The sequence below is a fragment of the Gymnodraco acuticeps genome, unplaced genomic scaffold (genome assembly GCF_902827175.1).
Source record: "Gymnodraco acuticeps unplaced genomic scaffold, fGymAcu1.1, whole genome shotgun sequence".
Classification (NCBI taxonomy): Eukaryota; Metazoa; Chordata; class Actinopteri; order Perciformes; family Bathydraconidae; genus Gymnodraco; species Gymnodraco acuticeps.
The window spans coordinates 1,424,269-1,449,441 of NW_022990238.1; the positions used below are offsets into that span (position 1 = coordinate 1,424,269).

At 39.6% G+C, this 25,173-nt stretch overlaps 4 protein-coding genes across 10 annotated transcripts in view; 1 reads left to right on the top strand and 3 right to left on the bottom strand.

Annotated features, from left to right (window-relative positions):
* The window catches only part of cep112 (centrosomal protein 112), a 116,353-nt gene extending 109,450 nt beyond the window's left edge, over positions 1 to 6,903 (bottom strand). For all 6 annotated transcript variants that reach the window (XR_004569354.1, XM_034220021.1, XM_034220019.1 and 3 more), the window contains exons 1-4: positions 6,840 to 6,903; positions 6,341 to 6,446; positions 5,442 to 5,632; positions 4,706 to 4,857 (exon numbers count right to left, since the gene is read on the bottom strand). Coding sequence is in view for 5 of the 6 variants with exons in the window: in XM_034220021.1 (XP_034075912.1) it covers positions 4,706 to 4,857; positions 5,442 to 5,632; positions 6,341 to 6,440 (443 nt within the window). In the remaining variant the exon portion in view is untranslated. The remainder of the gene's footprint in view (positions 1 to 4,705; positions 4,858 to 5,441; positions 5,633 to 6,340; positions 6,447 to 6,839) is intronic.
* A 701-nt stretch (positions 6,904 to 7,604) lies between these two features.
* Positions 7,605 to 25,173, top strand: part of si:ch73-374l24.1 (protein kinase C alpha type) — a 130,393-nt gene continuing 112,824 nt past the window's right edge. The window contains exons 1-2 of one of the 2 annotated variants that reach the window (XM_034220085.1): positions 7,605 to 7,877; positions 8,098 to 8,129. In XM_034220085.1, coding sequence (XP_034075976.1) covers positions 7,711 to 7,877; positions 8,098 to 8,129 — 199 coding nt within the window. In that variant the 5' untranslated portion in view covers positions 7,605 to 7,710. The remainder of the gene's footprint in view (positions 7,878 to 8,097; positions 8,130 to 25,173) is intronic. The other variant, XM_034220086.1, reaches the window with a different exon arrangement.
* Positions 8,429 to 9,626, bottom strand: LOC117548686. The gene is made up of 5 exons (XM_034220089.1): positions 9,527 to 9,626; positions 9,387 to 9,445; positions 8,667 to 9,312; positions 8,545 to 8,588; positions 8,429 to 8,471 (listed from the first exon to the last, which is right to left on the bottom strand). The coding sequence occupies exons 1-4, from the start codon at positions 9,547 to 9,549 to the stop codon at positions 8,576 to 8,578; spliced, it is 741 nt and encodes a 246-aa protein (XP_034075980.1). The 5' UTR covers positions 9,550 to 9,626; the 3' UTR covers positions 8,429 to 8,471; positions 8,545 to 8,575.
* LOC117548685 lies at positions 16,285 to 17,590 on the bottom strand. The gene is made up of 5 exons (XM_034220087.1): positions 17,491 to 17,590; positions 17,351 to 17,409; positions 16,529 to 17,276; positions 16,407 to 16,450; positions 16,285 to 16,333 (listed from the first exon to the last, which is right to left on the bottom strand). The coding sequence occupies exons 1-4, from the start codon at positions 17,511 to 17,513 to the stop codon at positions 16,438 to 16,440; spliced, it is 843 nt and encodes a 280-aa protein (XP_034075978.1). The 5' UTR covers positions 17,514 to 17,590; the 3' UTR covers positions 16,285 to 16,333; positions 16,407 to 16,437.

Below are 25,173 nucleotides of genomic sequence, written 5' to 3' on the forward strand. Positions count from 1 at the left end.
ATGTCACAACAGTTTTATCGGTTGTGTAACCATTAGCCAATAACCATAATATCATCAGATTTGTTCTAATCTAAATGACAGGTCCTGATCAAACTAAACGGTACCTATCTGAACAGTATCTCTGTCACATAATAACGTTTTTACTGTAAGTCACAAAATTGGATTTTGTTAAACAGGGTTACGGTAAATATGATACCCTGTCTATTCAAATGTAAAAATAATAATATGCCTCTGAATATGTACTGTTTATGTCCTCATGTGGCAACTCGATGTTCATTTGCACACAGTATGTAATCGTGTATGTAATGTTTAAAAATAATATTTTATAAATTACGTATAGATTGCTATAAATGAAATGACATTGCTAGGCAACAGCTGTCTACTTCCTGTCAGCGGATGTCATTCAGTTACACTGCAACATGAAATAAGCTGGGACACATTTAGAATGTCTATATCTATGAAATGCTCTATACTAAATGGTCTATACACTGACATATACCTATGCTTATATAAACTTATACATACAGACAATACATCTGAAGGACACATTTCCTTGAATTTAATCTGAAAATGATCACTGGAAAAGAGCAATACAATGCTTTTGCAAAAATACTGTTAAGGGTTGAATAATGAATCACTTATTTATAATGAATTATGATCAAAACTTTCAAAAAAACACACACACGGAACTTGGATAAGGGGGCCAAGCTTTGCAATCGTGGGCCTCTAAGTCAACAGGTGGATGAGGATAATTGAATCAGATGTGTCTGGAGTATGAGGCCCAGAGATCAAAGCAGTGGCAAGTCAGGCCAGACACACACACACACACACACACACACACACACACACACACACACACACACACACACACACACAACACACACCACACACACACACACACACACACACACACACACACACACACCACACACACACACACACACACACACACACACACACACACACACACACACACACAACCACCACACACACCACACACACACACACACACACACACACACACACACACACACACACACACACACACACACACACGAAAATGAGAACACCATGTAGAGCCTCAGAAGCTGCAGCTCGGCTGATTAACGCAGCCTGACCTCCAGGTGCAGAGCCAGTGGGCCTGGATCTCAGCCTCGGGCACCCTCAGGAAGGCAGTCTGACCTTGGGGGACAAACATCTCTGCACCTAAAGCCACCTGGAGGCAAGATCAGTGGAGACCGTTTGGCCTGTGAGCGAGACACGTGAGGCCTTTTTACCGGAATCAATGGCTGAATGTTGTAAAAAGCAAAGACAATGTTATTGTCGCACTAAAAAAAAAGAAGAGGAGGGAGAGAGGAAAGGGGGGTTAAAAGATTTCATATGTGGACAAAAAGCACACACATGGAGGACAGAAGTCAGAGTCAAGAGGAAAACAAGGAAAGAAAGAAAGCCTTAAAGAGGCTGCTAAAAATGAAGGAGGGTCATATAAATAGATAAGGCCAGAATTAAACTTTCTGAGACGAGAAGTGCTAATCAAAAGCATGTCAAAACCCCAACCACTGTTATCGTTATCACAATCGGTCCCTTTTGGCATCAGAAGATGGAGAGTACGTGTCACCAAAGCTGTTTCCTATCATCTGTTCTCGACACCCGCTGACTGCTCGAGCTTCACAACAGCATTCCTCTGCCTGAATAGCTGCCATAGACAAAGCAGTGGCTCTATCTTGTGGCTAAATAAGGAACAGCATAACAACACTGGAATGCATTGTGGAATTCGCTCGGGGCATTTCAGCCTAATAGGATAGGAATAGGATAGATGATGTTTAAACAACACGCACACATTAACAACACATCCACTCCTGATTGAAATAGAAATAATAACTCAAAACATCTTTAAAATCCACCCATCTTTTCCTGGTTATCTGGAAACTTGTATTGGACCATTACACAAGCTAAAATAAGCCCTGTCCGTCACTTGACTAATGGCGAGAGAGACAGAGATCAAACGTTGCCACATCATAGGGAGTCAGACGAGTTCCTTCCATTTAATCTTATCTAAATGAGAGACACATAAAAGGACTCTTGGCCCGGCTAATTTTCTTCATCAGGACGTTAGCCTGTGATCTGAGCGTCTTTCATGGTCTTATCCCAATCAGTCTGCTGCGCATAAAACCTCTCTATCCTCACCCTATAAAGCACAGGGGAGGAAGGGAAGTACCATGTTTCAAATTGAAAGAGTCTTTTGGTTTAAAAAAAAAAAAGTCATTAATAATGTCACAACTGCTAGACCATCAAAAATGTTCAAACCTATTTATGAAACAATAAAATAAAAAGCATAATCATGCCTGTTTATTTAACACTCAAGTGTGTTATGCATTCTGCCATTTTGAATGTAGTCACTTTTAATGGAAGGAAGTGAAAAAACGGAATTTTAATTTGTTCTGGGACACAGGCTAGATAATGTGAGTTAAAAAGTGTGAGAAATATTTAAACACTAGTTCTAATGATGAGTTTCTAAGAATCAAATATTCTATAACCCCCGAGAGTAAGAATTTGAATTTCATTTGGCAGCAGAGGGCATGTTCTCTTTTATTACACAGTGCCCTGGTGGATATTAAGCTCTCTTTACATTTACAGCGCTCTCTTTTGAATATGCTAATGAGCATTTCAAGCCACTGCGCTCCGGTTTGCCTTTCCCTGTTAATTAGAATGAAAAACCCTGAGCCATTACTAACATCACTTTGTCAAGCGCCTGCACCGCCTGCAGTCAGAGGAAATATCCCTGAGCCAACTAGGATGATTTAGGGAAGAATGTGCACACGATTATATGCGTTTTCATATTCATTCGTGCATGTGTGCCTGAGTAGCACTTTGAGTCAAGCGTTTTTTTAAATGAAGCATCACATTTTTAAATCCAAAAACACTATTTAGCAGCTCATACAAGAATAGAAACAAGATAATGAGCTACCATCCTTATTCTCCGTGTTCCCCTCTCCTCTGTGGGGTTTCACCTCAGGTTCAACAACTAGGAAACTTTAAGAAGAAAATAACAGGAAAGAGAATACAAGCGGCCCTCACCCTCTCATGCTGTTTTGATAAGGATTTGAAAAGTCAGAATGGACAGTTGAAGCAGACTGATGCAAGAACTTGGCAATGTCTTCGGCTTTTCAGATAGTGCTGCAGAGCAAATACGATGGCCGATCAGTCACGTAAGCTGTGTGTATTCAGCTTCAAAGTCGAGCTCAATTTCCGTATAAAACAACATCGACCCAGAGTGCTTAGATAAATATTATATGTGTCATATGTAGCATATTTTATATCTGTCCAAAGTGTGAAGTGCTGTTAAGTCACCAGCTGGAGAACTATTTTAAATAAACTTTAGTTGTGCAGGAACTAAAAACAGTACTGGAATGGAGACGTTTTAAATGTGCCAGGACCTCTCACTGCAATTGTGATAAATTCCACTTAAGAAAGATTGAACTGATGAGATGATATAATGGACCCATTCTTTGGAGCCAACTGTCGCTCTGCTTCTCACCGTTAGAAGGGACTCCAGACTGCAATCTGCTTCACTAATGAATTGAAGAATTACATGAATCACCTAATAAAAGGTTACTTCTACCTCTAGGCTGTACTGTCATGCAACTGGCATGTGTGCTACCGACAGCTAGGGCTGCTCGATTATGGAAAAAAACACAATCACGATTATTTTGGTCAATAATTGATATCACGATTATTAAATACGATTATTCATTGACTTTGAAAACATCCATTTATTGAACTTTAAAACAAATACAAATAATAATTTGAACAGTATCTTTTTAACTGTTGATTACCCTGAACGTATAATTCAACTGAAAAACCAATACAAAAATAAATTAAATAAATGATACATTATATTTAAATTTAAATAAATATCAAAATAATAAATACCAATAAACAAGATCAACAAATATTTTGGAGCGCACTTCCACAAGCTGCTAAACATATATGAATATGATAAATAAAAATAAATTAGACCAAAATAAATTAGATCAAATATGTTGCAGTGCCTAGCAACCTAGCAAAGCAAAATAATCGTTTTTTTCTTTTATGTTCTTTTTGTAATTGTGGCAGGCCAAAATAGTAATTGCGATTAAAATACGATTAATTGCACAGCCCTACCGACGGCAGCCTATTTGTATTACTCTTGTCCATAAAATTGAAAGAAGGTCATTATGATCCAGAACATAACGTAGACGTTGCACCATTATCTGTTTTAAAAGGATGATAGGGTTTCATGGATGTGTTGAAACAAATACCAATTGTTTGGTACCAAACAGGTGACAAGTACGCATCTTTGGTCCACACATCCTTTCAGTTTACAATTCCATACGATGAATGATGAGTTTCAAAAGAGGCACGATATTTGTTAAAGGCAAGTTTATTTATATAGCACTTTTCTGTAAAGGCTCAATATGTGTTAAAATACAATTCAGTATTGTGGCACTGCAGAGATATCCAATAGTACTCTACAGGCTTAACAAAACATATATATTTGGTCATCTGCAAATCACACAATGATCCTTTTACATTTATTTTTCAATGATGAGAAAATAATAATGCAATGATGACGAATCCCTCCCATACTTAAATTCCAATATCTGTCAAAATAATTTCAATTAGTGATTTTTTTCCCAATGGTGCAGCCCTAGTGGAACAGTACCTGTGACGAGCTGTGATGGGTGTGGAGCTGGTTCTGTCCTTCAGCAGACTGGCAGCCAAAGAGTCATCAGTGTGGCCTCCAAGCTCTCCTGTCAACCAATCAGGCAGCTCCGCTCTGCTGTGACCGCGCAGAGGTTCATCAAAGTAGATCGACTTGGATGCAAATGAAAAGACATCAGATGAAAACTAGGTTAAATAAGTCAATAAGTATTTGCAATCTGTTGCAATTGTATTCAATGAGTATTCAACTGCATGAGATGTATGCAGATGTATGTATGCAGATTAAATTAAAACATTGAAAATACAATCTTTTTGAAGTTCAATATTTTCTAAATGAAGAATAAGCTCAACTTTATGTTTTATTTAGCACCTTTCATTCAAACATGCTGCCAAAAGTGCTTCACAAAAAAGGAAAAACAAATAAACGACATACTTATTACATACCTATAATTTCTTATGATGTCTATTCTAGAATGGGAGCAACAGTCATTTAGGGATCATTAAGGTTCCTGATAATGGTTGTGAAATGAGATTCTAATTAAGACAGTTTAAAATCACTCCCAAGAATGTGATCTTTGCTTTGATCCCAAACATTGGGTGCCATTTTTGTCTTGCTGCTTTTTCTTCTTTAAGATCAGTGAGACAGGCAATGTGGACATGGAGTGGGTCTTACTACAGCAGCCGAGCTGACGGCAATACAGCAATTATTTTTGTTTCAATGATGCAGTAACTCTTACCATGTAGGTAGGGAGTGTCTTGAGGCTGCCAGGCTCTGGTTTGCAGGTGAAAGGCCGATCCAGGGCCCCTCTTTTGAGCATTTGAAGGAGCAAACGGGCATGCATGTTGCGGTTCTTACGACCAGTCAAACCTGAACCACAGCTGGCCGGGTCACACAGCTTCTTTATCCATGTGACACATCGCTGCCGCTCTGTGGTCAACGAGAGAGAAAGAGGGACAGAGGGAACAATGCCACAGGTAAGTAAATACATAAATATCTGTTAGATATTCAACTTCTTCCTGGGAATTGGCTTATGACATATATTTGCTTAGAAAAGTACAATCATTAAGTTTGCATTATCAGCAGAAGTGGAAGAAGTACTTAGATCTTGTACTTAAATAAAATTAGAACAACTAAAATGTTGGAATACTCTGTTAAGTAAAAGTTGTGCAATCAAAATGTTACTCAAGAAAAGTCATAAAGTATTAGCATCAAAATATACTTAAAGTACCAAAAGTGAAAGTATTAATTATGCAGATCGGCCCATTTCAGAATAATGTAAATGTTATGATTTGATTATAACTATTAATGCATTCATGATTAGAGGGTTATTAAAGATGGTAAAGATACACCAAATTGTAACACAATTTTGCAAAGTTACATTTGCAAAGTTACTAAAGGTATTAAATAAATGTAATGGAGTAAGGTATACAATTTACCTCTGAATTGTAGTGGGGTAGAAGTACAAAGTAGCAACACATATACATTCTCAAGTAAAGTGCAGGTCTCCACAAAAGTGTACTTCAGTAGAGTACTTGACCAAATATTCTTACTTAGTTACTTTACACCACCGGTCATCAGTGATGTTTACACGTTGTGTAGTGAAGTGAAGTGAAGAGAGATCAAATGTAATCTCACCTGTCTTGCTGGGGTGTTTAAGGACATATGGCTTCATGTCAAGCAGAAAATGGTCAAACTCAGTATCCAGCCATTCCCATGAGTCCTCATATTTGCTCATGGTGTCCTGAGGAGGAAATATGTAAACAAGAGTTAATACAAGTAACTCAACAATGCGTTACTAACTTAGGTAGCGATGCATTTGTTAGCTAGCTACATGGGATTGTTAGCAGCAAAACAGAGTGGAGATATAGCTATAAAAGACGGGTATGTTAACATGTTGTCCCTTAATTATAGCACAAGGTAACATGACAACCACTTAATCACTAGTGTTCACAAACTAGCTAACGTTAACACATCTTAGTTATTAAGGGAGTGATGCATTAGCAAACGAGCTAAAGCAAAGCCGTAAACCGCTTGTGTGGTGAGGTTTTGTCCAACCTCTGGGAACGGATACACGAAACGCTAAGGATGGCATATTGTTTATGATAATGTTAGTAGGGAGTAGAAAACGACTTACTTTTAACACTGATTTAGCCGCTCAAAATGGTTCAAAAACTTTAGCGTCCTCACTTTACGCCACATCCGGTTTCCGTGGAGACACAGCGTCTCCTTGTTACCATAGAAACTACATCACTTTTTCATTTCACTTTCCCCATGTGTGTCCTGTTGAGGCTAGTTTTTTTTTTACTGTTAAAGTTATTTCTGTCTGAAATGACTGTAGTTTTACGGCAAATTAGACGACACTATGCTATTCCTGCCAAACACATTAAGCTTTTTGATTTGCCCGTTTAAAGAAAAAAAGACTCAACTCTCAGCCCCTGCAACATTAAATCCATACAAATGATGAATAGTTGTTATGGTTGCTTCTCTGAGTCTGTTGTCCATCTGATACCTGAGATGACTCTTCAGCATGTTCAAAACACGCAATGCAGTTTAGGTCCACAAGATGGCGCCCATCAGCCTTCAGTTTGTGGGATGGTCAGCAACGGATGGATGAAATTGACGACTTGGTTTAATTCTCACTGAAAAATATAAAGCCTACATATAGCATTTTTTGTATGACACCTCACAAAATATACCAATATATTAGACAAATAACTTACTGAACCCTCATGATGAGTTTAGGTGCAACAACCTTGATACACTCTTATGTGGTTAATTAAATTAACTAATTTGTAATTGAAGGGGAATTTTCCCACAGCACGTGAAGGCAAACTTCACCGACGTCACTTTGAATGAAAAAGAAGCGCTCAGCTGTGGAGCAGTCAGAGGGAGGCGTGCGGTCTGTCAGCACACACACCAGAGCTGTGTCGAGACAAGGACTCCACAGAAATCGGTCGGGAAAACAAGTTGTGGTTGTGAAGTATTTGTTTTGCTTGACCCCCATTATGGCTGACCATCTTCTACATTACAATGACTCGGCTAGTGTTGGGAACCGATTCGCCCGCAAAGGTGCTTTGCGGCAGAAAAACGTGTATGAAGTGAAAAACCACAAATTTACTGCGAGGTTTTTCAAGCAGCCGACGTTCTGCAGCCATTGTAAAGACTTCATATGGTAAGCATCCATAAAACACAACTGTCTTGGCATTCACTTGACATGTGTAACTATTAGGAATGCTTTGAGATTCTTTAACAAGTTTAATGGTAACAACCTTAATGTTATTCGAGTCTGCAGAAAACTGAAAGTTCTTTTTTTTTTAAGGCTGTCGACAGATTAAATGCAATTTGTTGCTGAACAATGCCCCTCTAATATTACTTTTTGATTTTTGTTGCAGGGGATTTGGAAAACAAGGATTTCAATGCCAAGGTAAACCACTTGCATGTGTATTTTGGTACATTTGTTACCAGCAGATTCAGATACCAGTGAAGCAGGATGTCACAATTTGGCTTTTTCACCCAAACAGTATCCCTGAACATATCAGAAAAGTTGAGGGTGCTTGGTAAACAGTTGTCGTCTTGTTTAATACATTTTCTTTTTAAATATACACTCTGGCTTAGTCTCAATTTAGGAATCTGAAAGGGCGTCAAGTGATTTCAAGAGGAAAAACTGGAGGTTGCATATCAAATCAGACATGAAAATAGAGCCCACACAGCAAGAAATGTAAAGTTTCAAAAGTTTTATTTTGTTTCTTTGGGAGGACATCACATTCTGCAAGCAAGAAAGCAGGTGTTAATATTTGAAAGACAGTTATCTTTGAAATGTCAAGGTTTCAAACATTTACCTGCAACTTCCAATTCAAAAATCCATGTTGGTTACCATTTGGTCCTGAAAGGCAAACGTTAGTTATCAGGCATTGGTTTAAACGGGCATTTAGGAGAATGAAGTTTGAAGCTGTGCACATACCTTGGAGAGTACCTGGTGTTGGATTGTCGATACTTTGCTCGCTGGTAGCTGTTTCTGGACTGGCTTATATAGCTTTGAGCGAATGGTTCACTCACTCTCTGGGGAGCAAATGCTATTCTGGGGCTAAAAACTGGTTTTGGCATCTTTCCATAATTTTGCTTTGCCTGTTGGGCCCTTTCATTTGCTGGGTTTTTGGGGAATGAGGGCCATTTTGGTGGTGGAGCAGATCCTGTTGAAGTCCCCTGGCCCGCAGCTTGACCATACCCTCCTGCAGTATTGGAAGTGTCAATATTCTCAGATGGATATTGAAAGACGTTTTCAAAAACAAGATGAGGGATGTTCCTTGAGCCACTTTCACGGGAGCCAAGGTTGATGTTCTGGTTAGCCAAACTAGAACCATTGCTTGCTGGCTTAGGCTGCCACGACTCAACGCTTGGAGACTTTGACTCTGCAGGAGCAATCAGAGGGTAGTTGGGGCTTAAAGGAAATTCAAGTGGGGTTTCAAGGTTTTCCTGGACCCAGTCTGTTGAGCTGCCATTAATAAGCCCCCCTACCGCACGAGCACGTTGTGCGTTTAGTTGAGGTGTGGCTGAACCAGAACCAGGTTGTTGGTAACTTGGGTCTTCATAATATGGATATCCATACTCTGTAATAGTAACAATTTAAATTACAGAATATATTCCTTCAGCCAAATGTGCCAATCGAGTTTAGTCACATTACCTCTTGTGATTGGTAATCCTACAGTGAAGTCACACAGCAACAGACAAATCCAGGAAACTCTGCAAGTAACAAAGAAACATGCAATTTAAAATATGTTCAAGATAATTGAAACAAATGAAGTGAACATCAATCAAATATACCTGAAAAGTGGTCCAAGAGCCATGGCTGTAAGCTGAAAAGCAGCACACCTTACTCTTCAGAAGCTATGGTTTGAGACAAGCAGCTCACTGGAGTTGAGAGTAACCTGTGTATGGTTAGAGAGCCCTCTGTGTCTCTTTTATATCCAGTTCACTTAACGAAGCCCATTGGCAGCACCTGGTTCCAGGGCAATCAGAGACCAAACCATGAACAGGTGTGACAGATAGACAACTCCTCCCATTGTTTCAGTGTGAAAGTTATCCTTTCAAACTCTGTTTTCTAGTTTTGCTTTCTTGAAGAACACTTTTTTCTTCAATAAACACCTTTCCTTACATTTGACCTAGCATTTTGCACATTGTAGCAGCCAAAAGGCTTGTAGTAGATTTTCGCCTAATGCTTCTACAGGGAGTCAGTGTGCCCTGAAACCAACACCATGTTGCCAACATCTTTGCTAGTATAACATTTCACCCTAAACATCTGATACTGTGGCAGGAGTGAAAGGTATTTGCATATTTGCAAGTACCTAAATAAATATATGGCTCTAATTCCTCACACTTTCTCTGACAAGATTTGACAGCTTAGAGTAAAAACTACCAGATATTGAAAAAGGCTTTATCATCAGTTTGAAGAGGGCCCAGTCCGTAGAGCTGATGTGCATTTGAGGTATCTCAAAATGGGTGGAATGAGCAGAAGCAGAATAGAAAAACAAATAAATACTTTAAACAATCCTGTTGCTCACTGCACTACAGTGATGATAAACTCACTAGGCTAGTGTGAATCCATCTTGTGCACACTAACCTATATTTCCACCAAATGTACCAGCATGTGTATTGTTCTCGTGCTAACTACTGTCATGTAACATAGTGATGCTGCAGTAAGAAGATCTGTGGCTTTAATGAACTCTCTGCTGAAACAGTCTACCCTATGATCCAGATCCATGTAGACACGTGTCATTTACATGGGAACATTTAATATGGATATTTTAAAGTATGTTGCGCTGGTTTTCATGCATGTACACAAGGGATAACATTGTCTTGAGATTACAATTCATGTTCCTTTTTCTCTGAATGGCGATACATTTTGAATTCCTATTGAGTACAGGGGCTTAATTGTTTGACAGGGGGGCCTTGACCATGAAAGCGTCATCGAAGCAGGCTGAAAGATGCATGTTCTTGGATATACACAGGATGTTAGATGTTTTTCTTGTACAGTGTGCATGGGGAACGCATTGCTTTTTGCGTACCATATAGTGGGATCATCCCCAGAGGCCTTGATGTACAGATTTCTCTTCAAGAGATGGATGTATAATGGCTTTTGCAATTCTTGATAACATTATAAAGATGTGGGATACTGGACTGTTAATATAAGACAGATTTTATCTGTGATATTTCTTATGAGACTGTAAATATATATAAGCCCTGAATGCAGACGTGTTGATCATGCATCAAGCTAAACAAAATAAATGAAAATGTGCTCACCAGCAGGTCTTACGAGTTACTATAAGTGTGGCTCCTGTGATCATTCATATTAATTTCCCTGCATGACAGTTTATTGTTACTAAGGTGTGGACAGATTAAGGGTCGTCTGGTGTGTCCTGCTGTGCATCGAAAAACTACGCACACCACCTTCAGTTTGTGGGATGGTCAGCAATGGATGGATGAAATTGTCGACTTGGTTTAGGCAAGGCAAGTTTATTTATATAGCACTTTCCAACACAAGGCAATTCAAAGTGCTTTACAAAAAATGAAAGACATTAACAAAATGGCATCTAAAATCAGTCATTAACAAGAAAAGCTAATAAAATACACATTAAAAGAAAAAATACATGGATAAAAGTTACAGTGCAGTTTAAGATATGAATAGTTCAATTAAACATTAAAAGAAAAAATACATGGATAAAAGTTACAGTGCAGTTTAAGATATGAATAGTTCAATTAAACATTAAAAGAAAAAATACATGGATAAAAGTTACAGTGCAGTCTAAGATATGAATAGTTCAGTTAAAAGCAGCGACAAAAAGAAAAGTCTTTAGTCTGGATTTAAAAGTAGTCAGAGTTGCAGCAGACCTGCAGGTTTCTGGGAGTTCGTTCCAGATATTTGGAGCATAATAACTGAACGCTGCTTCTCCATGTTTAGTTCTGACTCTGGGGACAGAAAGCTGACCAGTCCCTGAAGACCTGATTTAATATTTTTTCTTTTTAAAAATACACTGACTTAGCCATCTGAAAGGGTGTCAAGTGATTTCAAGAGGAAAAACTGGAGGTTGCATATCAAATCACACATGGAAATAGAGGCCACACAGCAAAAGGTTTAAAGTTTTAAAAGTTTTATTGTTTCTTTGGGAGGACATCACATTCTGCAAGCATGAAAGCAGGTGTTAATATTTGAAAGACAGTCATCTTTGAAATGTCAAGGTTTCAAACATTTACCTGCAACTTCCAATTCAAAAATCCATGTTGGTTACCATTTGGTCCTGAAAGACAAACGTTAGTTATCAGGCATTGGTTTAAACGGGCATTTAGGAGAATGAAGTTTGAAGCTGTGCACATACCTTGGAGTACCTGGTGTTGGATTGTCGATACTTTGCTCGCTGGTAGCTGTTTCTGGACTGGCTTATATAGCTTTGAGCGAATGGTTCACTCACTCTCTGGGGAGCAAATGCTATTCTGGGGCTAAAAACTGGTTTTGGCATCTTTCCATAATTTTGCTTTGCCTGTTGGGCCCTTTCATTTGCTGGGTTTTTGGGGAATGAGGGCCCTTTTGGTGGTGGAACAGATCCTGTTGAAGTCCCCTGGCCCGCAGCTTGACCATACCCTCCTGCAGTATTGGAACTGTCAATATTCTCAGATGGATATTGAAAGACGTCTTCAAAAACAAGATGAGGGATGTTCCTTGAGCCACTTTCACGGGAGCCAAGGTTGATGTTCTGGTTAGCCAAACTAGAACCATTGCTTGCTGGCTTAGGCTGCCACGACTCAACGCTTGGAGACTTTACAACATTGGATGTGGAAGATGGTGCAGGCTCAAAGGCGGCTTCACGAGTAAACACCACAGCTGGATAAGCAGGCATACCATTTGTAGAAGGACTTTGTACAGGACTTTGCTGAGAATTTGCAGGAGCAATCAGAGGGTAGTTGGGGCTTAAAGGAAATTCAGGTGGGTTTTCAAGGTTTTTCTGGACCCAGTCTGTTGAGCCGCCATTAATAAGCCCCTCTACCGCAGGAGCACGTTGTAGGTTTAGTTGAGGTGTGGCTGAACCAGAACCAGGTTGTTGGTATCTTGGGTTCTTGGGGAATGAGGGACCTTTTGGTGGTGGAGCAGATCCTGTTGAAGTCCCCTGGCCCGCAGCTTGACCATACCCTCCTGCAGTATTGGAAGTGTCAATATTCTCAGATGGATATTGAAAGACGTCTTCAAAAACAAGATGAGGGATGTTCCTTGAGCCACTTTCACGGGAGCCAAGGTTGATGTTCTGGTTAGCCAAACTAGAACCATTGCTTGCTGGCTTAGGCTGCCACGACTCAACGCTTGGAGACTTTACAACATTGGATGTGGAAGATGGTGCAGGCTCAAAGGCGGCTTCACGAGTAAACACCACAGCTGGATAAGCAGGCATACCATTTGTAGAAGGACTTTGTACAGGACTTTGCTGAGAATTTGCAGGAGCAATCAGAGGGTAGTTGGGGCTTAAAGGAAATTCAGGTGGGTTTTCAAGGTTTTTCTGGACCCAGTCTGTTGAGCCGCCATTAATAAGCCCCTCTACCGCAGGAGCACGTTGTAGGTTTAGTTGAGGTGTGGCTGAACCAGAACCAGGTTGTTGGTATCTTGGGTTCTTGGGGAATGAGGGACCTTTTGGTGGTGGAGCAGATCCTGTTGAAGTCCCCTGGCCCGCAGCTTGACCATACCCTCCTGCAGTATTGGAAGTGTCAATATTCTCAGATGGATATTGAAAGACGTCTTCAAAAACAAGATGAGGGATGTTCCTTGAGCCACTTTCACGGGAGCCAAGGTTGATGTTCTGGTTAGCCAAACTAGAACCATTGCTTGCTGGCTTAGGCTGCCACGACTCAATGCTTGGAAACTTTACAACATTGGATGTGGAAGATGGTGCAGGCTCAAAGGCGGCTTCACCAGTAAACACAACAGCTGGATAAGCAGGCATACCATTTGTAGAAGGGCTTTGCTGAGAATTTGCAGGAGCAATCAGAGGGTAGTTGGGGCTTAAAGGAAATTGAAGTAGGTTTTCCAGGCCCCAGTCTGTTGAGCTGACATTAATAAGCCCCCCTACCGCAAGAGCAAGTTGTGCATTTAGTTGAGGTGTGGCTGAACCAGAACCAGGTTGTTGGTAACTTGGGTCTTCATAATATGGATATCCATACTCTGTAATAGTAACAATTTAAATTACAGAATATATTCCTTCAGCCAAATGTGCCAATCGAGTTTAGTCACATTACCTCTTGTGATTGGTAATCCTACAGTGAAGTCACACAGCAACAGACAAATCCAGGAAACTCTGCAAGTAACAAAGAAACATGCAATTTAAAATATGTTCAAGATAATTGAAACAAATGAAGTAAACATCAAGCAAATATACCTGAAAAGTGGTCCAAGAGCCATGGCTGTAAGCTGAAAAGCAGCACACCTTACTCTTCAGAAGCTATGGTTTGAGACAAGCAGCTCACTGGAGTTGAGAGTAACCTGTGTATGGTTAGAGAGCCCTCTGTGTCTCTTTTATATCCAGTTCACTTAACGAAGCCCATTGGCAGCACCTGGTCCCAGGGCAATCAGAGACCAAACCATGAACAGGTGTGACAGATAGACAACTCCTCCCATTGTTTCAGTGTGAAAGTTATCCTTTCAAACTCTGTTTTCTAGTTTTGCTTTCTTGAAGAACACTTTTTTCTTCAATAAACACCTTTCCTTACATTTGACCTAGCATTTTGCACATTGTAGCAGCCAAAAGGCTTGTAGTAGATTTTCGCCTAATGCTTCTACAGGGAGTCAGTGTGCCCTGAAACCAACACCATGTTGCCAACATCTTTGCTAGTATAACATTTCGCCCTAAACATCTGATACTGTGGCAGGAGTGAAAGGTATTTGCATATTTGCAAGTACCTAAATAAATGCATGGCTCTAATTCCTCTGACAAGATTTGACAGCTTAGAGTAAAAACTACCAGATATTGAAAAAGGCTTTATCATCAGTTTGAGGAGGGCCCAGTCCGTAGAGCTGATGTGCATTTGAGGTATCTCAAAATGGGTGGAATGAGCAGAAGCAGAATATAAAAACAAATAAATACTTTAAACAATCCTGTTGCTCACTGCACTACAGTGATGATAAACTCACTAGGCTAGTGTGAATCCATCTTGTGCACACTAACCTATATTTCCACCAAATGTACCAGCATGTGTATTGTTCTCGTGCTAACTACTGTCATGTAACATAGTGATGCTGCAGTAAGAAGATCTGTGGCTTTAATGAACTCTCTGCTGAAACAGTCTACCCTATGATCCAGATCCATGTAGACAAGTGTCATTTACATGGGAACATTTAATATGGATATTTTAAAGTATGTTGCGCTGGTTTTCATGCATGTACACAAGGGATAACATTGTCTTGAGATTACAATTCATGTTCCTTTTTTTCTGAATGGCGATACATTTTTAATTCCTATTGAGTACAGGGGCTTAATTGTTTGACAGGGGGGCCTTGACCATGAAAGCGTCATAGAAGCAGGCTGAAAGATGCATGTTCTTGGATATACACAGGATGTTAGATGTTTTTCTTGTACAGTGTGCATGGGGAACGCATTGCTTTTTGCGTACCATATAGTGGGATCATCCCCAGAGGCCTTGATGTACAGATTTCGCTTCAAGAGATGGATGCATAATGGCTTTTGCCATTCTTGATAACATTATAAAGATGTGGGATACTGGACTGTTAATATAAGACAGATTTTATCTGTTATATTGCTTATGAGACTGTAAATATATATAAGCCCTGAATGCAGACGTGTTGATCATGCATCAAGCTAAACAAAATAAATGAAAATGTGCTCACCAGCAGGTCTTACGAGTTACTAGAAAGTGTGGCTCCTGTGATCATTCATATTAATTTCCCTGCATGACAGTTTATTGTTACTAAGGTGTGGACAGATTAAGGGTCGTCTGGTGTGTCCTGCTGTGCATCGAAAAACTACGCACACCACCTTCAGCTTGTGGGATGGTCAGCAATGGATGGATGAAATTGTCGACTTGGTTTAGGCAAGGCAAGTTTATTTATATAGCACTTTCCAACACAAGGCAATTCAAAGTGCTTTACAAAAAATGAAAGACATTAAGAAAATGGCATCTAAAATCAGTCATTAACAAGAAAAGCTAATAAAATAAACATTAAAAGAAAAAATACATGGATAAAAGTTACAGTGCAGTCTAAGATATGAATAGTTCAGTTAAAAGCAGCGACAAAAAGAAAAGTCTTCAGCCTGGATTTAAAAGTAGTCAGAGTTGCAGCGGACCTGCAGGTTTCTGGGAGTTTGTTCCAGATATTTGGAGCATAATAACTGAACGCTGCTTCTCCATGTTTAGTTCTGACTCTGGGGACAGAAAGCTGACCAGTCCCTGAAGACCTGATTTAATATTTTTTCTTTTTAAAAATACACTGACTTAGCCATCTGAAAGGGTGTCAAGTGATTTCAAGAGGAAAAACTGGAGGTTGCAGATCAAATCACACATGGAAATAGAGGCCACACAGCAAAAGGTTTAAAGTTTAAAAAGTTTTATTTTGTTTCTTTGGGAGGACATCACATTCTGCAAGCATGAAAGCAGGTGTTAATATTTGAAAGACAGTCATCTTTGAAATGTCAAGGTTTCAAACATTTACCTGCAACTTCCAATTCAAAAATCCATGTTGGTTACCATTTGGACCTGAAAGGCAAACGTTAGTTATCAGGCATTGGTTTAAACGGGCATTTAGGAGAATGAAGTTTGAAGCTGTGCACATACCTTGGAGAGTACCTGGTGTTGGATTGTCGATACTTTGCTCGCTGGTAGCTGTTTCTGGACTGGCTTATATAGCTTTGAGCGAATGGTTCACTCACTCTCTGGGGAGCCAACGCTTTTCTGGGGCGAGAAACTGGTTTTGGCATCTTTCCATAATTTTGCTTTGCCTGTTGGGCCCTTTCATTTGCTGGGTTTTTGGGGAATGAGGGCCCTTTTGGTGGTGGAACAGATCCTCTTGAAGTCCCCTGGCCCGCAGCTTGACCATACCCTCCTGCAGTATTGGAAGTGTCAATATTCTCAGATGGATATTGAAAGACGTCTTCAAAAACAAGATGAGGGATGTTCCTTGAGCCACTTTCACGGGAGCCAAGGTTGATGTTCTGGTTAGCCAAACTAGAACCATTGCTTGCTGGCTTAGGCTGCCACGACTCAACGCTTGGAAACTTTACAACATTGGATGTGGAAGATGGTGCAGGCTCAAATGTGGCTTCACGAGTAAACACCACAGCTGGATAAGCAGGCATACCATCTGTAGAAGGACTTTGCTGAGAATTTGCAGGAGAAATCGGAGGGTAGTTGGAGCTTAAAGGAAATTCAGGTGGGTTTTCAAGGTTTTCCTGGACCCAGTCTGTTGAGCCGCCATTAATAAGCCCCCCTACCGCAGGAGCAAGTTGTGCGTTTAGTTGAGATGTGGCTGAACCAGAACCAGGTTGTTGGTAACTTGGGTCTTCATAATATGGATATCCATACTCTGTAATAGTAACAATTTAAATTACAGAATATATTCATTCAGCCAAATGTGCCAATCGAGTTTAGTCACATTACCTCTTGTGATTGGTAATCCTACAGTGAAGTCACACAGCAACAGACAAATCCAGGAAACTCTGCAAGTAACAAAGAAACATGCAATTTAAAATATGTTCAAGATCATTGAAACAAATGAAGTAAACATCAATCAAATATACCTGAAAAGTGGTCCAAGAGCCATGGCTGTAAGCTGAAAAGCAGCACACCTTACTCTTCAGAAGCTATGGTTTGAGACAAGCAGCTCACTGGAGTTGAGAGTAACCTGTGTATGGTTAGAGAGCCCTCTGTGTCTCTTTTATATCCAGTTCACTTAACGAAGCCCATTGGCAGCACCTGGTCCCAGGGCAATCAGAGACCAAACCATGAACAGGTGTGACAGCTGGACAACTCCTCCCATTGTTTCAGTGTGAAAGTTATCCTTTCAAACTCTGTTTTCTAGTTTTGCTTTCTTGAAGAACACTTTTTTCTTCAATAAACACCTTTCCTTACATTTGACCTAGCATTTTGCACATTGTAGCAGCCAAAAGGCTTGTAGTAGATTTTCGCCTAATGCTTCTACAGGGAGTCAGTGTGCCCTGAAACCAACACCATGTTGCCAACATCTTTGCTAGTATAACATTTCGCCCTAAACATCTGATACTGTGGCAGGAGTGAAAGGTATTTGCATATTTGCAAGTACCTAAATAAATATATGGCTCTAATTCCTTACACTTTCTCTGACAAGATTTTACAGCTTAGAGTAAAAACTACCAGATATTGAAAAAGGCTTTATCATCAGTTTGAGGAAGGCCCAGTCCGTAGAGCTGATGTGCGGTATCTCAAAATGGGTGGAATGAGCAGAAGCAGAATAGAAAAACAAATAAATACTTTAAACAATCCTGTTGCTCACTGCACTACAGTGATGATAAACTCACTAGGCTAGTGTGAATCCATCTTGTGCACACTAACCTATATTTCCACCAAATGTACCAGCATGTGTATTGTTCTCGTGCTAACTACTGTCATGTAACATAGTGATGCTGCAGTAAGAAGATCTGTGGCTTTAATGAACTCTCTGCTGAAACAGTCTACCCTATGATCCAGATCCATGTAGACAAGTGTCATTTACATGGGAACATTTAATATGGATATTTTAAAGTATGTTGCGCTGGTTTTCATGCATGTACACAAGGGATAACATTGTCTTGAGATTACAATTCATGTTCCTTTTTTTCTGAATGGCGATACATTATTAATTCCTCTTGAGTACAGGGGCTTGACCATGAAAGCGTCATAGAAGCAGGCTGAAAGATGCATGTTCTTGGATATACACAGGATGTTAGATGTTTTTCATTTACTGCAGTTTTCTTAGAATTTCTGTACATTAAATGTAATCTACTTTATATCCAGTCACCGTAGCGACCCTACAAGCTGTGACTCACCACAATATAATCAAGAACCTTGTAAAAAGTATACCTTACAATTCACTGTACATTATACACAGAACATTGGTTAGTGTGTACATTTGAGATGCATGCAGTGTTTTCTTTGGCTGTGACATGGTTCACTGTGGAGAATATGCAAAAGTGATACATCCTGTCATATGGACATGCTGAGTTAAATCCCATACACCCATTACAATTACATACTCGACTTGGACGTCACTACCCTTTCCTTTCCTCCCTCACGCTGTGCATATTATACAGTATTTTCTTTAGTCCCACTCACTCTCATTGTGTGTTGGTTGTATTTTTTTTTAAACAATTTGTGCATATACTGTTTGAAAAAGGGAACACAAAAAGTCTGTTTATCCTAAATCTTATTAAGAAGTAAATGTTATATTCATTTAATTAATTAAGATTAGAAGCCATATTTAAAAAAAGTGAACCATGACTTCTTGTGAAGAATGCTAATTGAACTTAAAATGTTTCAACGCATGTATGTGCCCCTTGCCACTGGAGAATTACCTTTTTTTTGTAAAACTATTACAATATAAATATATTGAAATGATTGTCTAAACGTTATTTGTAAAAGTGAGATGATTAGCGGCATGTACAACATATGTATTAGGTTAATAAATTCTCCCCATATGTCAAAATTGGAAAATATTCACAATGGAACCACCACGTCTCACCGCAAACCCACCTTTTAGGAATCCCCAGAGTGATTGATGAGTGTTTTCATTGAGTCAAAGGATGCAGAAATAAATTATAGGTTGTTGTGTTGCAATTATGCACAGCAGATAGATGGAGGTGTTCAGCACTTCTAGCTCCATGTGTAAGTCCTATTTTAATTCCTTTTTTTGACATGAGAAAGGATAACACATGAACATGAACACTGGCTGTCAAATCCAAATATGACAAAAATATATTTGAATTACATTTCAAGTTTGACTTGTTAATTCCCACAGGAAAACCATTCCTGCCCAAATTTCACAAGAAAAAAAAGTGGTGTGAGAGAGTGTGAGTGAGTGTGTTTCAGCATTGGATTGTTTGCCACCATGTTGGATGCTCTGCTCTCCCCCCTGCCTTCCCCTCCTCACTAGCCTTTGAAATGGAGCGTCTGTGGAAATGACTGTGCCATCTGGAGAGTTGAGAAGCCATAGCTGCAAGGAGAGCACTACGTCTGGACACTAGAAAAGCAAGAGATGGAGGGAGAGGCGGTTGGGAGTAGAAAAAAAGACAAATGAGAGGATATAACAAAGTAGAGAGTGTGGAAAGAATCTGAGGAGGAGGAAAAGGTGAACCCATACGTATAAGACTACATAAACACAGGATAATTTGCTATTGAATGGGTGCAAGTGTGAGAGTGTGATGGATGATGAAGTCAAATAGGCCTTTTACACATTCTGGCTTCTTGCTGCAGAGTTTTGGCAAAGATAAAGCAAACAGTGTGACTACTCAGAGCAGATAAAAGAGAGCAGAGTGAAAACAGTGGAGGGTATTATGTCTAAGTGATGACAAAACAGGTTGTAAAATGTGGCCACGTTTGAAGGGTATGCTGAAAATCAGATTTACTTAAGCCAGTTATAAAATACTTTTTGTCTGGCCACATGGGGACAGCAGTAAGGTTGTGAGCATTGTACTGATATGGTGAACTTGACAGCAAACTGCCTATTTACACATCCAGAAGCAACATTTCATTATGTCGAGTCATGTTTCATGATGAATGTTAATCTACTATCACTAAATGTTAGCTTTTTGTTGGTGTCTACCAACGTCAGAGGAAAATGTATGTCCCTTCAGTCTATTACGTTGTAAGAAAAATCCCTTTAAAGTCAGTAAAATGTAGGTTCAATTTCCGTTATCTTAATTAATGTGAGAGTTTTAAGTCAAGGTTTAAGTGATTTAATATCAGATCATGCAGCGAATACAGTCTAAAATGACTGTAGGCCTGCACCACACACCTCCTCCACGCATGTTGGTTAGATCAGCAGGAAGATAATGACGGAGGAATGAACACATTAGAAAACAACCACGCTGTGTTTGGAGATAAAAACTACATTTTTGCCAGTTGACATCCTACTTGAAGCCCTAAGTCATACTTTGGCCTTTTTTAGAAGAGTGTATTTTTACCAGGAAAAAGAGAGGTTTAGACACTCCTATGTTTCTTGACATGTCCTTGTATATACAGTATAGAAAGAGATAACACAGGGACACTGCAGTAGATCATAGAAAAGGTATGTTTTATTAATTGTGTTTTTTAATAACCCAATGGGTGCAAGTGAAGATAAATTGTTCTGTAGTCCTTGACAGTGCATATAATAATTGTTTTCTCCTAACTAAACATCTCCCTTTGTAGACATCCAGTATTTAGCTTGAAGACATTTCAGAAGGCAAAATGTTTGCTGTCTGTTGCTCCCTATGCTGTTGGCGTGAATCATCTCCATGTTGTTTGCTGTTCTTCTTAAGTCCGCTCTCTGCTTCCATGGTGACATCTCCGTTACTGCAACCAGCCTAGTTTGTTGTTGTGTTTCGAAATATATTTGCATACCTAATGCACCAATATGCCTACTCTCGTTTCCAACCCAGTGAATATTTACTTCTTCTCAAGTGATTACGATGAGATCTTTATCATGCGCAGAGATGATGGTGTTGGGAGTAAGCTGCTCACCACTCTCTGGGACATTTGTTACCCCTGTGGGTGACATCATGTATGTGTCAGTTAGCATGACAATGGCTGACACATGTCTCCAAATAGATTGTCACTGAGCCCTAATGGCAGTGTAGGTGTTGAGCCAATCACGTCCTCTGCTCAGAATGCAACAGTGGACCTCATTAACCAATCAGTGAGCAGAAGTGTGGGGGTTTGAACACATTAGAGTAAAAGCCGGGCAACTCCTCATGGGAAACCCCAAACAAGAAATGATGCAACTGCTCCTTTCAAGTGATGCGACGCCGTGCTTTGAGTGTAAAGATAGCTTAGATATGTTTAATTAAATCCTATTGTGGGTGTTTTCTCTCTGCAGTTTTCAACCTGCCACATTAGTTGGAAATATTATTATTTTAAAGCATTGCTCTGTAAATCACTTATAATAAGTTCAAAATTTTTATTATAAAGTTAAATCTCATTAATCCTGAATGGAAGTCACTAAATTCGATTAAAACTCAATCTCAAACCTTGAACTATCTGAAAAGTATTTCAAATGGTAATCCAAAGGTAATTACAGCTAACATGAGGTTCAGAACGTGAAAAAACGAGAAAATCAAATGCTTAATCATGCTTTATTCGTAGCCGATCCCTATAATATATTTTAAATCAGTCTCAGTACAGTAAGAGCAAAACATTAAAACTACATGATGATACAATCCTTTCAGTTTCACATAAACTTAATTGTGGATATCTATTGAAACGTACCAAGCTTAGCATTACATCGTATACTGTACATGTCAGCTTGGGAGGGATTCATTTATATAGGCTGGTTGAATGTAGAGAAATCACTGACACTTTATATACAGTACATAAAAAACCCTCTCCCTGCTGAACGACATTTATTCCACCAAGAGTGGAAGCTTAGCTGGCCAGGATAATTATGTGTAATTCTGCCTCTGCTTGCCTCTGCTCCACTTTCAAAATGTCCCTTTATACTATAGTGTTGCCCCCTCCTCTTCTCTGAATCCCTTTCTTCTCCCTCCACTCCTCAATCCTCACTAGCAACACAATGTACCATCTCCATTTTGTTATATGTTCACAGCTCCTCTTTTGTGTTTTAATGTTATCAGGTTGCATTTTGAAACCACAAATATGCAAACCACAAGAAGGATTCCCAGTTTATTCAGTATAGATTAAATACTGTTTTAAATTTAAGCAGTTTCTCAGCCCTGCCTGTGAGCTTTACCAGCCACCAGTGTCGCAACCTGTCAAGAAGTATTGGCTCTTGCTCTTCTTTGTCTGCATTGGTGGCCTGTCAAATTGAATAGTAGAACCTTAACAGCCCGTGTCCTAAAGTGTTTTTGATGTGTGTGCCAGCTAGCACTCCCTAAAGACAGAGCAACACAAGACCTTGCTATGTGTCAACATAAGGGGATATCCAACCCAGTCTCACAAACATTTTTGTAATAACTACGTTGGTCCACAACTTGGGATGTAGTATTTCTACAAAAACGCCTCTGAAATTGTAAGATCCCTTCCGAGTGTGCTTGCTTTTCTCTTTGAAAGTCATCACAGAACGGCATTGTAATACACGGTTCGGCTGCATTAAATATTACATATCTGCCGTAGTTCTCTATTTATAGAGCCCTGCTGAGAAGACTTCTAGACAAACATGAGGAACTGCCGCCAAAACTGAAAATGTGACGTGGATCATAAATATATCAGCAATTAAACAACATCTTACATTTATTTTCACACAATACGTCTCCTTGCAGTATCAACACTAATTCGGCTGACTTTTATATTTGATCCAATTGGTAGATAGGCTGTATTTACACCATAAAGGTGATATAAAGGGACACCTAGTGGTTAAAGCATGTTATTGAATTTCATTATTTTTATTATTAGATATTAATAGGATCCCTATAAAGTATATTCATTACTCGTTATTCTCTACTAATAGTTAATTAAAGACTGTATATAATGACTATTTTGCACATCCCTTTCAAGATTTCAAGATTTTCTAAGGTTTATTGACATATCATATTATACACAAACGGTGTAGTTATGCAATGAATGAAACACGTGGGTCCCAGGTTCCTCAACAGTGCATTACAAGACATCTATCAATATTTATGTATACCTCCAGCAATGTTAACTATGTTGAAGCACTTATTTTAACTGATATTATACATATGTATTAAACTCTTATAAGATGTATGTAGATAGTATAAGAAATGTGCAGAATATGACAGTTTAATGGTGGAGGTACACACATATTGATAGATGTCTTGTAATGCACTGTTGAGGAACCTGCGACCCAAGTTTTTCATCTCCGACCTTGTCAGGTATTGAACAATCAATAAATAAAGAACACAGAATTATTAAATATAAAACACAGAATTTGTGTGGTTATACTAAATGATTTACAAATAAACACCACTGCATATTTACAACTGTTACACATGCTGATGTAATGCAAATGTTTCCAACTGGGATCAATAAAGTATATCTTATTTTAAGATGATCGATGGCTACTGCCATATTTGCAAAATGTGCCTCTGAACCTTGACAAGTGCATGTTTCAGGCTTATCAATTAACAACAGGAGGGGTCACAGACATAAGACCAGCTGTTAAATAAAGCTCTTCTGACCTTAGCTGTCATGTGGGTATATATTAATGCTGCCCATTATAGGCACAAGCAATTTTCACCCATTTATTAATTATATGTTTTAAATGTGAGTGTTCCTATCCCCTAAACCTCCAGGGATGTACACAGTTTAATACTGGCAACTTCTTATTATGGGAAATATGAAAACGTCTTTTAAAACTACAATTCCCAGTAGAGACTTGCCATAGAGAACATGTTGCAAAACACAATAGCCAGCATGTGTAGTTCTGGGGACGGAGTGGGGGAGGGGGGACGGGGTGTATCTAAGCGTATTATGGGGGTGTCATCAAATGCCGTTGCCATGGTGACAGATCATTCGCCATGAAACATGATGTCGCTGTAAGTCCCATCAACACGGTCCAATCGTCCCCCAATCTTCACTTGTATATCACCGGTCCATGCCTCAACAGCTCTACGCCTAATCTGAGATCTCACCATATGCCGTTTCCATGGAAACGCATCCCTCGCCATAAAACATGATGTCGCTATAACTCCTATGAAAATGTTCAAAAGGTGCTCAAACTTCACATGTGTGCCAACAGTCCAGCCGTGAAGACATCTACAGGACAGTTTTGAGATTTCTTCAAATACCGTTGCCATGGCAACACAATGCTCGCCATGAAACACGGCTTTCTCATAACTTCAGTGAAACTGCTCCAAACTAGGGGCCGATATTCCGCATTTGACCGATTATCGGTATCGGCCTTTATTTTATCAAATTGCCGATAAAACTTTGGCTCTGATGCGGCCGTTTCTCTGGCTGCAGTCACCACTCTGTGTACACGAGCAATGTCCCGCCCACAGCGCTATCTGATAGGCTATTACTGAAGTGTCAATCAACACTGAAGCTTTTCCGGGCGGGAGCCAGCCAGAGAGGCGGGACATTCTCAGATTACAGGCAGGTGCGAAAGAACGCAGACACAGACTGAAGCAAGCAGCAGCGCTGAGCGGCAGAGCCATACATGTGTTAAACCGAAATTCAATAAACATCCCAATCCCCTATGCTGAAGTTGCAAAAACACCACGATCTTATGATCCAATTCTATCAGTTTCCCAGTTACACAGGGATGCGGGAAGTCAGTCAGAGTTGGGGGGTGC

Excerpts from the sequence above, each read along its gene's own strand:
- LOC117548686 (XM_034220089.1), bottom strand. The coding sequence starts at position 9,549 with ATGGCTCTTGGACCACTTTTCAG. Across the intron at positions 9,446-9,526 it reads GCTCTTGGACCACTTTTCAG|AGTTTCCTGGATTTGTCTGT; the intron begins GTATATTTGATT and ends TGTTACTTGCAG. Across the intron at positions 9,313-9,386 it reads AGGATTACCAATCACAAGAG|AGTATGGATATCCATATTAT; the intron begins GTAATGTGACTA and ends TTACTATTACAG.
- LOC117548685 (XM_034220087.1), bottom strand. The coding sequence starts at position 17,513 with ATGGCTCTTGGACCACTTTTCAG. Across the intron at positions 17,410-17,490 it reads GCTCTTGGACCACTTTTCAG|AGTTTCCTGGATTTGTCTGT; the intron begins GTATATTTGATT and ends TGTTACTTGCAG. Across the intron at positions 17,277-17,350 it reads AGGATTACCAATCACAAGAG|AGTATGGATATCCATATTAT; the intron begins GTAATGTGACTA and ends TTACTATTACAG.